The sequence below is a fragment of the Drosophila innubila genome, assembly GCF_004354385.1.
Source record: "Drosophila innubila isolate TH190305 chromosome 3L unlocalized genomic scaffold, UK_Dinn_1.0 0_D_3L, whole genome shotgun sequence".
Taxonomy (NCBI): domain Eukaryota; kingdom Metazoa; phylum Arthropoda; class Insecta; order Diptera; family Drosophilidae; genus Drosophila; species Drosophila innubila.
Window position 1 is genome coordinate 23,288,402 of NW_022995376.1, and position 17,935 is coordinate 23,306,336.

Genomic DNA, 17,935 nt, shown 5'->3' on the forward strand with positions numbered 1-17,935 from the left:
AATCATTTATTTACAGTGGAGTAAGTTAGCTAAGCTAGTGAATAAGGCGATTAAATGCTATACACATACACATATAAATTTACAGTTGAGCTTCCATATAGTGAACTCCTTTTTTTTAAGTAACTTCATTATACCTCAATCAAAGAAAATGTATACTTGAACTAAATTCATATATGTAAGTTATTTATTACAGAGAAGTTCGACTGTATGACTCACAGGATGCTATAATTAATTCGCACTTCTTGACGCACTTTACAAACAATTTGCTTCGAGTGCAAAATAATTAAAACAAACAACAATTAAAGGCAACAAAATAAGCCCACTTGCAATGCGTTTATGGCTCTATAAATAGTATAAATAGCAAATTATACGCATACGTCAAGTGAGTCACGGATGGACTATCGAGTGCAGCAAATTGAATAGAAGTGCTAGAAATGAGAGCAAGAAACTCATTTAAAGGCACGACCTGAAATATTTGTAAATAGAGGAATAATTTGTAGAAAATATATTACATAAATTTGGTATTAATTTAAAATTATTTTATTTATTTATCATCGATGCACACTGGACAAAATCGCGAAATATTTGGCATAATGTCAAAAATGTCATGGAAATAAAACAAAATTTTAGTATAACATAATCAAAGTAAATACTTTATCTATATACTATATCTAATTGACAATTATTATCGCTATTACTGCAACCGTGCAAATTTTATCGGGCTTCAAATTCAGGTGGTTAGTCAGCTGTTTGCATTTGCGTGGAGTTTTTTTTTAATTTGCGCGCTTGGCAATTGCACACTTTTGGAGAAAAACGTATTGTTAATATTGGAGTTTGAAGTTCAGGGAATGTAGAGTGGATAAACCAAAAAATATTTTGTTAACAATTTCCATTTGGCATTTATGTGTATTGTTTTATTTTGTCCAAAAATGAACAAAATTCAAGACAAATGCTCGTGTTCTGTGGAGTAAAAACTGACATTCTGAGGATTTCTGCGATCTGTAATGTATGTTAAAATAAAGTAGAAAAAATGTTTGTTTGTCTCATTCAACTTTGCTAAACGTTTGATAGCAACGTCCGAGTGTTTATGTAGTTTTGATCATCGAAAAATTAGTCATAATTCACTTAATATTTAATTGTTTTCATATTTAGGACTATTTTACATTTACAAAAATAATTAAAAATCCCAATTTTCATGGATATTTTCTTTTTACATGAAGATAACGTATCCGCATGTGGTCTTATATGGCCGGTCAGGGTAGGAGTGGTCAAATGAACTCAAAATTTTTATTAAACATTGTGCTTACTATATCTATTTAATATGCCAAGTTTCAACTTGATGTCTACATTTTTCGACTTTATGCTAATATTTCGCGATTCGGCCCAGTGTGCGATAGTAAAACACTTTTTATTGGAATAAAAAAGAATAATGATAATTTTAACAAGAATAGGAATTTCCAAACAGAGCTCTAATATTTTTCAATCAACAATCAGAAAACAAAACGTCATTTCGCATCTCTCAGTTCCAGCTTTCATATTGCTTGTCATCTATGTAGATGTTTTGGCTTGAGAACTCATTTGGCTGATAAAGTTGGCAACGAATCCGTTGTGATCATTAGTCATTTGGAGCTGTGACTGTAACATAATCCAATCCGTTGTATGCTCCGAGTAGACTTGGTTACTGGTCAACCCACTTCATTTACTCGTACCTGCCTGTCATAAATCAGTTTCAGTTCTCGACCCTTTCAACATGCACGACAAGTTGGCCTTTTCTAGCGGTAATCCAATACCGAAAAACCCCAGCACAACCCAGCACACACCAGCCCAACTCAATCCCAATCCCAACTCCAATCCCAATCCACTTCTCGAGAGCTAGGAACACATGCCAAGAAAGCAAACCAACAATTGGCCACGGTTCGATGTCAAGGCTTTAACAGAGTTAGCCAACAGTTGCAATTGCCGGAGTACGGGTACTTCAAGCTTGCAACATGCCACAAAATCAATGAGCATAAGCTATTCGTAAGCGGCGACAACAACTGGTGACAGTTTCGAACAGTTGGCAAATTTTGAAAGTGAAATTGGATACAGGAGCTGCCACATACGCACGTTGCATGCATACTCGAACTCGTTTACGAGAATAGCTATCTGCTTGCTGCCTGCTGCTTGCAACGTCTGGTGGCAACTTCTGTTCGAGTACGAGCACAGCACAACACAACACACCACAACAAAACACGCTCTTCTACGGCTTCCTCTGAGCTCCTTTATTGCTTCCTCTACCAGCTGCCATTTGGCTGGTGTAAAATAAGTTGACCAACAAGCAAAAACAAAATCAAAATTGCTTTGACAAGTTCCTGTTTAGTTTAGTCAAAGAGGAAGACACTAGAAATATGGGGAGAGCTGAGCAGAGAAAACTAACTTAACTAAAGAGCAACCTTAAAGAGGAATTATATAATTATATTGCTCTGTTCTGTTCTCGTACTATTGTTTCTTTTTCTTATAATTTTTTTTTTTGTTATATTCGTTTTTTTAATCACTTTTTTCTCCAACTAAACGCTTTATGAGTTTTTGGTTTCGAGTTACAACGGAAATTTGATTTTTAATACTTGATTTACTTCCGTTTATCTCACATTTTTTTGCTGATTTTTTGAAATAAAATATTTTAATTATTTTTTTTTTTTACTATATTGTACATATTTTTTTCGAGCTTTTCAAATATTTTTTCAAAAAGATTAAGTTAAAAAATACAGCTAGTGTCTTTGTTCTTAGGTCTCTCATAATATTCATAATTTTGTTAATTATCTCATACATAATTAAGTAGCATCATAAGCTTTGTTGTACTTCAATTTTAATAGCTTTTCTCGCATTTATTTTGCACATTTCTCATTCTTTCAGAGTTTTTTCTAATTTATGCATAGAAAAAGTCATGCAGCCCTGGCAACTGGCAACTGGCAACTTCACCTGGATATAGACACCTGCACACACCCATATATAGAAAGGAGTCGGCTTAGATAACAAATCTGAGCAACGTCAACTTTGTGCTCGACGAACGCCTCAAGAATTTGTTTAACGCGTTGCATTTAATCAATGTCAGTGGGCGGTTGAGGGGACTGTGGAAGGCGTGGCAGCAGTGGCGGAACATTAGCAAATATTTGCGCTGCACTTTGGTTGAAAAATGCAGTCATTTAACTTTGGAAGTGAACCCAGAGGCGACTGCAAAGGCAAAAAGGAATCACAGCGACTGCGACAGGTGCGTGAGTCATGCGAGAATCTCATTTTTCCTGCAACTTGGCTGCAACTACAGTTGCAAGTTGCACCTGGCTGGAATGGCAATTGTTCTTTGCCTTTCGTTTTCCTACCATTTTTTTGGAGGAAGACCCTGAATGACAGCTAACCATTTAATTTGGGTGACACCTCTCGAGAGTCAAGAGTCGAGTCTCAGCTGCAACTCTCGACTCCTCAGACAGTTTTTCGATGTTGCGACTCGTTTTGCAGTTCTACCCAAAATGAATGGTTAGCTGTCAAGCTGTACAAACTAAATGACAGTTTATGCAATGTCAAGAACCCCAATATCACTCCCATTCCCCTCCCTGTCAGAGGCTGACAAGTCGACAAGTCAAAGGAACAAAAGAAAGACGAGCAACAAAATAGAAAAAAAAAATAGTATAGTTTAGTGCATAATTCTTAAAATGTGCACTTTTACAAACTTTTTTTTTATTCTGCATATGCCATGTTTTTGAATTTCGGTATATTTTTTATTCCTTACTTTTCATGTTCATGTCAGAACGCTGCAAAACATGCAACATTTTCTTTTGTTTGTGATCTCAACGCAGCCACAAACATGACAGGTTAATTCGACTGTCAAAAATGGAATTTATCAGACAACCTACGCGCCCAGAAGCTCAAAAAAAAAAAAAGAAAACAAATATAAAAAGCGCCAAAGGGCATTACACAGTGTTATTGTGGCCTCCACTTTCCCCTTATTTCTGCCTTTGTTTTCCTTTCGAGAGCGGAAAACTCATATTCATAGAGTTCCAAGTGTTGTTACACACAGAAAATATTTTGGTGTATATTTTTAAGCCGCAGTCTCAACAGGCTTAGCCAGCAATTGAGTATTTACTTAGAGGCTCTTTACATAAATAAAGTCAACGGATTAAAGTAAAGGAACATTGCCAGTGGATTAAGAGTCGTACAGAAGAAAGTAGTAGTTTGTATCAGGTTTCATGAAATAAGTTTTAAAGCTCATTGATGCCCCCTTCGTTATAACAGTTACTGCAAGGAACGAAAAGCGTAAATAATATTGATTTTAATTACTTATATTTGAGAAATTTTAAATATAAACACTTTGAGAATATGAATCGCTTACAAAACAAAATAATATATTATTATTTGTAATACTAATTTAAAGCTAGAGACAAGCGGTTTCAATTCAAAAGCTCATTATTACTTAATTTATCACAAAAAGCTCTCTTCCTTTAATTATTTCAATTTTGTTATTGCAAGTTTTGATTTTGACTGACAACAATACAACTTCATTAGTTAAGTTCCTTTGTCAGTTGCACATCTAGTCACAGTGCTAATCCAATTCCAGCTTTATTTCAAGCTCATCACAAAGTAAACAGAGAGAACGAGATAATAAGAGAAAGACAGAGAATCTAATTCCCCTATGTGCAGGGCATATAACAAGTAGACTTCATTTGTGAAACTCTTCAACTTGTTACATTTACAATAATTACACAAAATCTAAAAATCTCTAGTCAAACATTTGCACAAATCAAACTGAAAGCGTAGCACAATTTTAATCTAAAATGCAAATATGAGAACTGAACTCAACTCAACTGAAGACACATATGCAGCTCGAGAGCACTTCAGAGCGACTGAAAGAGAAAGAGAGTGTGAAAGAGAAGGACAGACAACGATAGAGAGAGAGTGAAAAAAGTTCCCCAGCGAAATATATTCATAACAATTCTATTAATTTTTCTCTTTTGTGCAATTCAGGCTCGTCTCCAGGCATTGTTTGACAAAGTGGTAGCTGGTGGTGTTGGTGGTTTTTTGGGTGGCTTTTTTGTGGGGTTTTTGATGGCTTTGGATTGACTGCCACGCCGTTTGCCAATTTGCATATTCAATTGCCACAGTGACAGGCAATATCGCAGCTGTTGAGTCTCTGCACTGGAAAAAAATACCAACTTCTAAAATCAAGAACAATCGCTTAAAATATTTTGTTCTTAAAAAAAGAACATTTTAAGACCATATTACTAATACTAAGAATAGTAATCTAAAAAATCAAAGTTCCTAATACAAGAATAAAAATCATCAATTGTTAGGAATGTATTAAAATTGTATATACTACTTCAAATACAAATAGAGGAACCGCTTCAGTTGTGAAGCAGTAAGAAATTAAAACAACATTTATAAAATTACCAAGACAGAATTAAATTTAAAAAAGTCAAAATTAAAAAAAAAAAGAAATATAAATACAATTTTTTATTTATTTATTTTTAAATTTTTATTTTAAGAACATTTATTCTTAAAATAAGAACTTGGTCTTATTTAAAATGTTCTTAAAACCAAGATGTGTTTTCTTAATTTAAGAATCTTATGTTTTTTAGACCAAAATTCTTTGTTTTGAGGCCAAATTCTTGATATTAGAACTTTTTTTTATCAGTGTGGGTTTACTCTAGCCCTCACTTTCCCTCTCTCTCTCTCTTTCTCTTCCTCTAACTCTTTCTCTCTCTCTCTCTCTCTCTCTTTCGATACAATAATTGTCTGGCTATGAGTCAGTTAGCTGACAGTCTACCAACAACTGAGTTGATTAGAATGAAGTGGCTGCCGTCTGGTCTCTCTAATCTAGTGAGTGGCTGCTTCTAAAACTTCAACTGATTTCAATTTCCCAACTCACATAATTGATGAAACAATCTATTTTTTTCAAGCTTTAAACAATTGTATTTTAGTTAAAGTTATGCTTAATGTGTCCTGGTTAATCATTTTTAAATAACTTTTATATAGTTATCATATTAGCCTTGGCAATGTCATTTTATTTAGGTAGCTCTTATTTTAAGTTTATATTTAATCCCAAGTCAAGGCTTAAACAAAATTTATTTATCGAATTAAATTTCACAATGACAATTTTAGTAAAGCTCTTTTCGGAATTTAAATTTAATCCTGAATAAAATATTGTTAAAATTCTTCAGAGCTTTGATTCTCTTTTATTTCTCTTTTATTTCTCTCTTATTGAATTAAAATTTAAATCGCAGGTGCTAACTTCAATCCTTATCTGTAACAATCGAAGTTAATTTATTTTTGAAAGTTCATTTTCAATCCTGAAACGAAAAAAACAATAGTGATCTACAACTTTAATTCTCTTTTCTTTTTATTATAATTTTCCAAATTTAACTCAGTTATTAATTGAAACTTAATACAGTTTCACGATTAACCTTAAATCGCAAGCAAAGTATTTATTCAACAGTATTCCTTCTCCATTTTTCTTCTTTATTATTTGATTATATTTTTTTCAAATTTTTAATGCATTCTCTTTGAAAGTATATCTTTAATCTTAACCCGTAGTTTATTATAATCAACTAAAACTTTGCTTCTCTTTTTAAAATTTCGTATTCAACAGAATTGCATCTTTTTCCTTTTTTTTTCGTCTTTGTCTTCTTCTTAATTTCTTAACTTCTCTGTGTTTGTTTCGTTCTTGTGACGTCACATTCTCTTGAAATGTTGCCTTGTTTTAGCCTCATTTACGTGCTCGGGCATAAGTTTGGCTTGGCTTTGCACACTTTTTGACACCACAGACAACAACAACGACAACAACAACGTTGACGGCACTTCAACGGCTTTTCTTCTTCTTCTCAAGTCGCAGCCGTTGACAACCTGTTGTTGTTGGTGGTGGGGTGGGTGGATTGTTGGCTTCTGTTTGTCACACTGCTCGCATTTTGTGCTGTTGCATAATTATGCATAGAGAGAGAGTTTGCTTCCTGCCACGCCCCCTCCGCCCACTTCACCCTCCACATACTCAGACACGTGTATGCGAAGGCATCCCAGTTAGACGACGTGCTTGCCACTTAGGAATTCAATCACATTTCGCTGCCCTCCTACGCATTCCCTACTCCTGCCACTTGCAACTCACCACTTGCCACTTGCCACTTGGCGTTCTGCGAACCATTTCCTTGTGCACATTATAATTATCCTCGCGTTTAATTAACGTGTTTACACACACACGGCACACTCACTCACACACACAGACACTCACATGGCTGTTGACCGAGTGACCCCCTCGGAAATTTCTATTTTTCAAGTCTCTCGTCTAGTTTCGCAGTGCGTTGTCGCTTTTAATGCTCGTTAATTTTATTTTGAGCCGAGGGGAAATTTAATTGCGGTTTGATTGCCGCTCTGTCCAGGACAGAGAGAAAATTCCCTCCACTTCCACCTCTTCAGCTACCCATTTCCCTTACCACATTTAGTTGCACATTGCGCTTTGACTTTGGTCAAATCAATTTTGTTTTTGGCATTAATCAGCATTGGTTGGCCAAAACACATAGACAACAACAATTCCATTAGCGCTTTAATTGATTTGCATTTAGGTATTTGACCTAGGGGTGCACCCCACTCTCCACCCCTTTCACCACCCTCCCCATAAGTGAGTATTCTGCCAACAAAGCTGTCAAATGTCGTCTGCCTCAGGAAAGTGCATGATTAATTTTGTAGATGACCATTCTGGAAGCTAACATCGTAATTAGTTTCATTCGGAACACATCGGAGTTGTCGCTAAACTCTAGAGAAACTTTACAATCATGTATCAGCAAAGTATTAATCATAAGTAATGTAATTTTTTATTAAATTTTGATAACTACTTAAAATACTTCAAATTTGATCGAATCTAAAGCATTGAGTCTTTAAAACATACCGAAAATCGATTTCAGAAAACGAAAATGGATCTGATACGACCCAAGATATAGGTAGTTATTTTTTCTAGATATTGTATTCGATATATTTCTCAACAAACTTTAAGTTAGTTGTATATAAATATTTGGAGAATTAAATGTATTATTTTTCACTTACCAATTCTATAATTCTATAAGAATTGAGAAATTGAAATATTTTTTAATTCCTAAAATTAAATCGAACCATCTGCAAAATTTTTGAGACTTACAGCCTTGTAAAGGAAAATGAAATCTTTGATTGATTGACAGTTGACTTAAATAAGTTTAATTCAAGAAATTGTCTAACAAATAAAATATGTCACCATTAACTTAAGTACAGTCATCCCACAAGATTTTAGCTCAGTCATTACATAATTTGATCTGTACAGTTTAACTGCTTCATCAGACAAATTACATTATGTACGAGAGTAGACGAAGACGACGACGAATGGAGCTCATTTTAACAACTCTCAACTTGCCATACTTAAATCCAGTTGAAAATTTAAAAAGCCATTTTAAAAGCCGAAAAGCACAAGCTCCCCTACTACCCCTTTCCATCCCTTGAGTTCACAACACGCACACGTACACACAGAAGAAGCAAATTTTATTTTATGATAACAACACGAGAACAACAACAAATGATGCTGCATGTGATGTTGTCACACATCACACACACACACACGCACACGCACACACCTACGCATGTGTGGCATAAACTGAGCATGTGATTTGTAAAAGGGAACAAAGCGACAGTGCGACAGAGAAGTTTCTTTCCCTCCACACAACAATTGGCACGTGTTCCCTCAGCGAAGTGAGGAAAAAAACATAAATACATGTGTGGGTGTGTGTTTGTGTGTGTGTGTGTGTTTCTGCTTCCGTCTTGGCAGCCATATTATAATACATCCCTTCCTCTCTCGCATTCTGTTTTTTACTCCTTAAGGAAGAGAGAGAGAGAGAGAGAGATCTCGAGTTTCTCCTTTTCCTGACTCGTCTTATCTTGATTTGTGGCAATTGAATGTCATGTGCAGCAGTAACTGACAGCATAAACATTATCAGCAACACATGCATACTTCCCCTCTTTCCCCCCTCTTATCGACCATCCCGACAGAGACCATTTTATACTATAGATACATTTGACGATATGTCGCGAATTGCGTGTGTATCGCAAATTTCTCGTACGTTTTCAATTGCGACGCGTCACTGATTCTCATACGGATTCTCATTCTCATTCTCATTCTGCTTCTTATTTGGATTCTGATTCAGAGAGTATCTGCCAAATTGGCTGGGAAACAGGTGTTCAAAATTAGTCAAATCGACACGCGGTGTCGTTTCTCGTCGTTCGCGTTTCTTTTTATCGATTTCCTCAAAATTAGTTGAGACACTTTCAGCAAATTTCTAGCAAAATAATGAAAACTTAAAGAGCTCAACACTCAACGACAAATTTAATTTAAAGCATTTAAAATAATAATTTAATTACACTATGAATTTAATATATCCATCAAACAAGCAAATTACTATTTAATAAATAAGTTATCAATAAATATTTAGAAAATTATAGGAGATGCGAAAAGGTTTAATCTATTGATAGGTTCCTGTATTTGATAAATTAAAATAGACTTTTGAATTATGAACTTTACTGCTTTACTTTTATTTCGATTTACAATAATCATAATAAAAATCCAAAACTTTATTTGAAATCCCAACCAAAATACAGAGGTACTAAAAACTTGGGACTATATGGTGCAATAATAAAAATGAAATATATCCGTAAATCGTAAAAGCTTTTAAGCACCGACAACGCATCCAGTGTGGCCTATAAAAATAGCCAAATGATATAAGACGATTGCTCGATGCAAAGCCACAAAATGCAAAACATTTGTTTTACAAATATTTTGTTCGTGTTAAATACATATAAACAAGTATATTCGAGTACATTTGAGTGTAATCGAAATGCAATCGAAAATGTAATGCGTAGATTATTTATAGAGAGAATTTTACAACATTCTGTGGCCACGTTTTCTATTTGCTCATTGACAATGCCAATTGAGTGAATAAAAATAAAAATAAATAGTACAAAAAATGAAGTCACGACACAAGTGTCGCTGCATAAAAGCATTATCTCACATGTAGACGGAACAGATGTCATAAATTCAGCAAAGAGTCTACTCTAAAGTTAAATAGCGCGTGAAACGACTATAAACTATACCAAAAGAAAAATTCTCTAATGAAAGTATAACAAATATTAAACAAAAAAATTAAAAAAAAAAAATATGAATAAAATGAATTTGCACTTTATTTGGCTGCAGAAAAAAAAAAACAACAGGGCAATGAATAAACGAATGCTGAATACACTTAAATGATAGAACATGTTAATGGAATCTGGAAAAATGTAATATAATTCTTTGAAAAGCTTGGAAAGCATAATTCATATAAAAGAAACAAAAAAACATAATTATTATCATAAATGATACGAAAGTTTGCTAAAACTCTGAATACACATAGTTATTGTTTCTTTTGTATTTGTAGTCTTACAAATGAGATCACAAATAAGCTTTTCAACTATAATACCCTTCGAAAAGCGAATATAAAATCTTTTTCATTAAAAACGGCGCCAAAAGTTTGCACATAAAATTTGTCTTTACGCTAAACGTGTGAAGAATTCGCCATTCCACACTCTCTCCCCTCCTTTGTTGCTCTTCCTCCCCTCGGCGATAACTTCTTTATGCTCAGTTTATGCGCTTAGAATACTTTTATATGTTTTGCTTCACTTTTTTTCAGCATTTTTTAGCATTTTTTTTTTTGTTCTTGCTATAAAAACGTATAATGAAAAGTTTGGGTCATAAAGCATAACATGTGCAGTCTGAATTAAGCCTCCTCCTCCGCCTTATACATATAGATATGGGATACGTCAGAGCTAAGAATGAGCCAACTTATTTTATTTGTTGTTGCTGCTGTTGTTGTTGTTGTTGTTGATGTTCACATGCAACGAAGCATGCCTCAAGTGGGTGGGCCACAAGACGTTGTCCAAGTCTCTGGCGGAGGCAAAGAACAAAGCTGGGAAAATGCTCCAAGTGCTTAAAAACGACTTGATAGAGTGGCGCAGGAAACATTCCGCAAATGCATTTCCCATGCACATTTTCATGCACATTTAAGAAAGAAGTCCCCCCTCCATCACGGAAATGCATATTTAAGCCAAACAACATGAGCCACAGGTAACAACGACAACGACAACGACAGCGACAGCGACAACAACAATAACAACTGCAACAACTATGAGCTGGCTATAATTTTAATTTAATTAAATCGAGAGAGATGGAAAAAAAGAAAGAAAGAATGTTACGAGGCACAGTTACTCCTTAGTTTATGCCCTCCTCCACCTTCACTTTCTCACACACCTGTAATGAATTTTTTTATTGTTGCCTTGCGTGTCATATTTCATTTCAATTGATTTCCTTCCTCTTCTCCCATTCTCTCATTCTTCAATATTTTTAATAAGTTTGTTCCACATTGTCCATTGCTCAGCCTTAGCTTAAGTGACTTTTCCCGCTCTGCCACTCTCTTTCTCTCTCTCTCTGTCTTACTCTTTCTCTACTTCTCAATATTATTCGCTTCTCCCCTTAACGCTTAGCATTTTTTGCTGCTGTTGTAATTAATGGTGTGATTTTCTTTTTGGTTCTCTCCTTTCGTCAACTCTTTGTCGCTCTTTTTGTTTCATTTTATGTCTCTCCCATTCTCTCCCCCGCCTTTGATTTGTAATTATTATTTATTTTCAAGGGTCAGTGATTTTCTCGCTTATTTTTTTCATCGCCGCTTTTATACTTTAGTTCCGTCTCTTCAATTGAATTTTGGCGTGTGAATTTTTTGTGTGTGGAAAAAAGTTATTTGAGCGATTTGCCAGAGATTTAAAGCTACTCTAAAAATTTGAAAAATTGTTTTCATTGAAAATAAGAAAAACTACTCTAAATAATCTGATTTTAATATAAAATTGTATATAATTTGATTTTGTTTCTGAATTACATTGCACTTTGGACGATTTTTTTGTTTAGGCGGCATAAAGTCCAAGATTTCATGGTAGCATAATCAAAGAATGACCTAAGTTATTATAAGTAGATACTTCAGTTAGATTAAAATATTTTTTTTTCGGCTTGGTGGCAGCCCGTTTTCGTGGCAGCTCTGCAAAGTCAGCTGATTTTTCATAAAAAGTTCTTGTGAAATTTGGCGCCCAATGTATGGTGACTTGTTAAAGCCAATAAATAAGCAAAACTGAAAACTTAAAACTAAAGATGACAAGTTTTTTGTTAAGGTCCATAGTCTATAATGTAATTATCATTTTTTGCTTACATTTAAAAAATTTCATTTCGCTTATACAAATTCAGGGGCGGAAAGGCGTGACCCAGTTCACAAATTTTCTTTTCCAAAAATCTTGTACAAATATGGTTAGTATTAATATTAATATTTCCAAAAATCTGGTACAAATATGGTTAATATTTGTACAAAATTTCAAGTACATAGCTTTACTTTTAGAGTTTTTGCCATTATGCCGAATTTTTTGCCCGTAGCCGAGTGGGAAGGGAGTGATCCAAATTTTGCCGCCTAAATCAAGAAAACGCCGATAGTGCATTGATAAACATAAATTAATATTTTTTCTTATGCAATGTCATTTTGTACTTTGAAATGTTTGGCAACTCTTAAATTTATTTACATGTTTTATAAGAAATTTTTTAAGTTTTCTAAACACCACTAAACAGTTTACTCTTTGTACTTGCTATTTTAATGATCTTTTTAATTTATGCCATTTCTACCCCAGAATTGAAAGCGTTTAATGGCGACATTTGTCGCTTGTTGCAAGTGCGTCATATTCATTGCCCTTGCAACTCTGCAGTTGCATTAATTATGCATTTACATGTTGCATATGTGAATAGAATTCGAATATTATGCACTCTGAGCATTTAATGTGCCCATGTGTGTGTGTGTCTGTGTGTGTGGATCGCTAATGAACAAAATGCAGTTAGTGCACTTTGTTGCCTTTGTTGTGTTGGCCTACAGCTGCTGCCGTTGTTTTAATTATGTTAAAAGGCAGGGGGTGGGGTAAGGGAGGGAATGCAACAAAGTTACAAATGTTTTGCGACTGTTTTTGGTTTTTGGCGACACAAATGAGACGCCTTTGTCTGGCAACGCCAAAATTTATGCGGCTATGAAATCGTAACGAGTTGCATTGAAACATTTCAAACAAACATGCAAAAGTTTGTACAACAAATGAGCTGCAACAGCGGCTGCTTAACTATGCAAATACCCTATACCCTATACTCTATTCGTACCCTCTAACTGAGAGCTAATCATTTCTATGCTCCATGGAAAAGTTTAAAACGGGGAGTATAAACACATGGGATTATTTGCAAACATTCCCTGAGGAAGACGCTCATCAGGCTCAGGCATAAATGGCTGAAGCTTTTCAGCTTTTAAAGCGGTGACGAAAGGTTACACTGAAAAATGGAAAGCTCAACTGAGTGGGCGATCAGGCGTTTACATAATATGTTTATGTATTGCTTGATTCATATTTTTCAATTGATAATGTTTATGTTTACGTTTTGCTTGATTCATATTTATCAATTGAAACTCATTAAATTTCCAGAGTATAAAAAACCATATCTTTAAATATATATATTTAAAACTAATTATATTGGAACAGCACTTAAATGCCCCTTTCACACAAACTCCGAGGGTATAATGTAAATTAACAACGTGCATTTTAAAGGCCCTTTTTTAGTTTTAATTTAGATTTCTATTACAAAGTTGTCTGGTTTATTATTTAATTAATTATGCACTTGCGCTCAACATTTTTATTATTATTAATTTAGCGCAGACAGCACTGGAGGAAGAAAGAGAAGAAGGTACTACAAAATAGAGAGGAAAATAGAAAAAAATTGTGTCTATTGCTTTGGCTTTTCCTTTATTACTGCGCCTTGTACTTTTTTCACTGTTCATTAGCATTTGTTGGACATCAGCTTTTGCCACTCCTCTCTCTATATCTCTATCTCTCTTCCCCTTTACTTTTTCTGTCCCTTATTTTGCCTGAGGAAGCTGATAAAAAAAATTGCATAGTTTTTTCTCTTTTTGATCTCATCCTATTTCATCTTTTTCGCTTTTCCATGTCTAACGTTCTCTTTTTTTTAGTTTTTGTTGCTCATGTTGCTTGTTGATGAGCTTGTTGTGTGTTGTTTGCGGGATGCAACAAATGGGGGCGTATACAAGAGCGCAGGGGCGTGGTTCTGCTTATGCAAGCATCATGATATGCATATAGAGGGAAAAATGTTAGAATGAGAGAATGAGCTAAGCTAATTTTATTTTAAAACTCTTTTGTTAAATTTCAATGATGATTCTTTATAATACTTTACGATGTTCAAGTTTTCATTTTTGCCTTATTACAGGAAACAAAAATGTAAAGAAAAACAAGAAAAACTTTGGTCAGTTATATTTATTTAGGTGAATTTAAAGTCCGAAAATATTAATAATGAAGTTGGGTTATATTTTTTCTCAAGAGACTCTTACATTTGAATTTGTGAAGCAATTAAATGTTGGGAATTATAGCAACCACTATAGCAACAAAATATAAAAACACTTTGCAATTATTTGCCTTTAATACGTAATGAGCCATCTGTATAATGAGTACACTTAAAAGGTCTAAAAAACCTCTTAGCATTAGGAACACGTTAACATATATACAATGCGTAAATGTTAATTTGTAAATCGAATAATTAAATTTGATTATTCGATAGTTTTTAAACGACAAAAATCAATTTCTTCCAAATATATATCGCCACCCCTCTTATTAGGGAAAACTTTCTCTCTTAGCATAATTACTTTAATGTTATTTTAAGCATTAAGTGAGTTCCGACTGGTTGTGGAGTCGTAATCTGGGCAGTCTCAGATACTCCCCATTCCTCTACTTGTAATAAGTATATTTTTTTGTTTTCAAGTGATATAGGCAACGTAAAGTGTAGAGGGGAGACTTACCTATTTCGGCACTGACATGAGCAACAATTGCCAGACAGAGCAGCGGCAATAGCCATGTTCTTCTTATTGTTCTTAATGTTGTTGTTGTTGTTGTTGGTTGTCTCGTAAATCCGATTATCGTTGGGTTCGAGGACGAGGGCGCTCTGGCAGGGTTGCTATTGTTGTTGTTGCTGTTGCTGTTGCCGCCGCTGTGTTGTAAGCGCCTCAGCAACATGTTGCCAGTGTTTTAAATGTTGCCAGCTCGTCGTACGTAATGTTGTTGTTGTTCTCTTGCACTTGTCTTGTGAGCTGTTATAATTTGGGTTGGCTTTGCTTTTGTTTTTGCTTTTTCTTTTGCTTTGCCTTTTGTCTTGTCACACTCACTCACATTCAAAGAGTGCTGGTTAGGGGAAGGGAAATCAGAGGGGAGTGTTCGTTCGTTTGTCAGTTGTTCTGGTTGTTTCCGTTGTCGTTGTCAGATTTCAGTTTCAGTTCTGTTGTTGCGTCGTTTTTGGCATTTACTTGATTTTTATTATGTTATGTTTCAATGATTATATTTTTTTTTTTTTTTTTGTTTCTGGTTGTTTACAATTTGATTTCCTTTCACACTTAATGCTTTTACTTTGAAAATTTTGGAATTCAATTTCATTGATTAAACATTTTACAATTGTGCTGCAATGAAAATTGGAGAAAAGAATGGAAACAAAAATTTTAGATTAGTAGTGAATGGTGAAAAATAATTCTTTGTTGATAAATATTTTGACAAATAGAGTTCATTCTACTTCTAAGTTAAAAAAAAGCTTAAGTTATTTATAATGCTTAAATATAATTTAAATATTTGTGTTTTCTTGGATTTTATTTTTTTATAATTATTCCGATGTTTTATTGTATATTAATTCAGGTTTCTGGTTTATTTTAAATGTTGGTAGTAATTTAATCATTCGTGATTCCAAAACTTATTTATCGATGTGAATTATTATTAAATCATTATTAATATTCTCGTAGGTATATTTTAATGAATAGTTTGGAAAACATTTAAATTGATTTCAGTTTATTTATTTTGCTAACAAAAGCTATAAATTATATTATAAGTTTTATGCGTAACTCTACACTAAGCTGCATAAATATAAACCCAAAATTTGAAATATTTTCGTTATTCATTTATAATATGTATTTGAGAGTAAAAGTAGCTTTTGAAATCGATACCTGCCCCAATTCGCCCTCCACTCGATTATAGTGTATTCTAATCGTATTTGAATTTGAGATTAGGTGTAACAAAACAGACAAGCACACACACATACACACACTTTAAGGGGGATGCAAAGTAACACTTGACAAGCTTTTCCTAGAGCTGGAAAATCATATTTCACACGTGTTGCATTTTGGAAATTGATACGATTTGAGTTGCTTTGAAATAAATTTCCAATTATTTATTGAATTATTGTCTATCGAATGGATTTGATTACAACAATTTGTGCCTTGTGTAGATGATTTAACAATTTCAATCAAATTGCAGCCTTGAAATAGATACTTGTATTTGGATCAAGTACTGTATAGAAAATTCGATTGGGTGATGTGGAAACTTAATACTAATGAAGAAAACTCCCCAAAGAATTTTTCAATCGAATTTGCAAAGATCGAAACTTATCTTATTTTTCGCTACCAAAAGAAACAAAACAAACAAGACCAACAAATGTTGGACAAAATTGAAGTCACTTTTATTGTGGTTTTACGGGGGGGAAAAGTGGGCGGAATTGGGATGCCCAATTTCCTAAAAGTATGCAGCAAAATATTTAGCAATTTCTTGCTTCTGTTTTCATAGCAAACTGTGTACGATGTTTGTCCAGTTGAAAATGAACTGTAGAGCGTAGGAGCCGTTGCTTATTGATTTCGTTGAAGGCCATACGTACACGCGGCGTATGCGCAATATTTGCCTTTTGGCACTTGGCAAAGCGAACGAAGCGAGCAAAATAAATAAATAGAGCAGAGCAACAACAAACAAATAATATTAACCAAAAACTAAGCCAAAATGTTGTTGATGAAAACGTGACTGGACACATTGAGTGGCCTGAACACACACACACACATACACACACACACACACTCACACACACAATCATAACAAGCACAAATACAAATACGACGATAGTATATCAAACTTGGTAAATTTTCTGTTTTCTGGGGCACACAGTGACCACCAAAAGTCAACTGTCTGTCCTCCCAATGCTACGCCATTTATATACATATATATTTTCTCATTTCATTAGATTGTTCAAGTTTTGCCTTCCTCTAATATTCAGTTTATGATGTTTTATTGAAAACTTATTTCATCTTTTGCGTCTTGCCAATATTTGGAAATATATATTTGTATTTATATATTTATATTCTCCGAGTGTTTGTTTAATTCTGCCGCTTGGCAAAACGCATAATTAAAGTGGAAAGCATTTTCTGGTTTTATACTGAGCATCACAGACGGAAATTACCTCACGATAGCAACCAAATGAGTCTGTCATAAAAGTTGTCTTATGTCATATGAAAAATCATAAGGCACGCAAAATAAAAATATAATTCCAATTACTTTGCAATCTTATAAAATGAGACAACGACAATCTGTCTCGACAGTCACAGTAATTTATATTCAAACGACTTAGCTCCAATTTTATGACACAAATTGGTTGTAAGAACTGCGCATTGGGAATCAAAAAAATTATTAAGAGGAAATACATTCAAAGTATAGCATTCAAATATATAGAGATAAAAGTATTAGAATTCGATTTGCGTTTTGCTTTTAAATATTTGATTTTGCTTCGAGTTATAAAAAAATATTGTTCGTATTAAGAATTTAAGTCAATATTCAAAATACTTTTTCTTACTTATTGAAATAATGATATCAGCAACTGCTTGTCTTATTGTCTCGTACAAAATTCTAAACATTCAGATTATATCTAAAATGAATTTGATAAATATTATCGTGTATATTTAAAGCTCTTGTCTTTTATTAATATCTCATATATTTCCTTTTT

The 17,935-nt window shown here is 33.9% G+C and overlaps 1 protein-coding gene across 1 annotated transcript in view; it reads right to left on the reverse strand.

Moving 5' to 3' along the window:
* Positions 1-15,484, reverse strand: part of LOC117788511 — a 69,401-nt gene extending 53,917 nt beyond the window's left edge. Inside the window, exon 1 of the mRNA XM_034627294.1 lies at positions 14,934-15,484. Within this exon, the coding sequence (XP_034483185.1) occupies positions 14,934-15,147 (214 nt within the window). The 5' untranslated portion in view covers positions 15,148-15,484. The remainder of the gene's footprint in view (positions 1-14,933) is intronic.
* Positions 15,485-17,935: the final 2,451 nt, after the last annotated feature.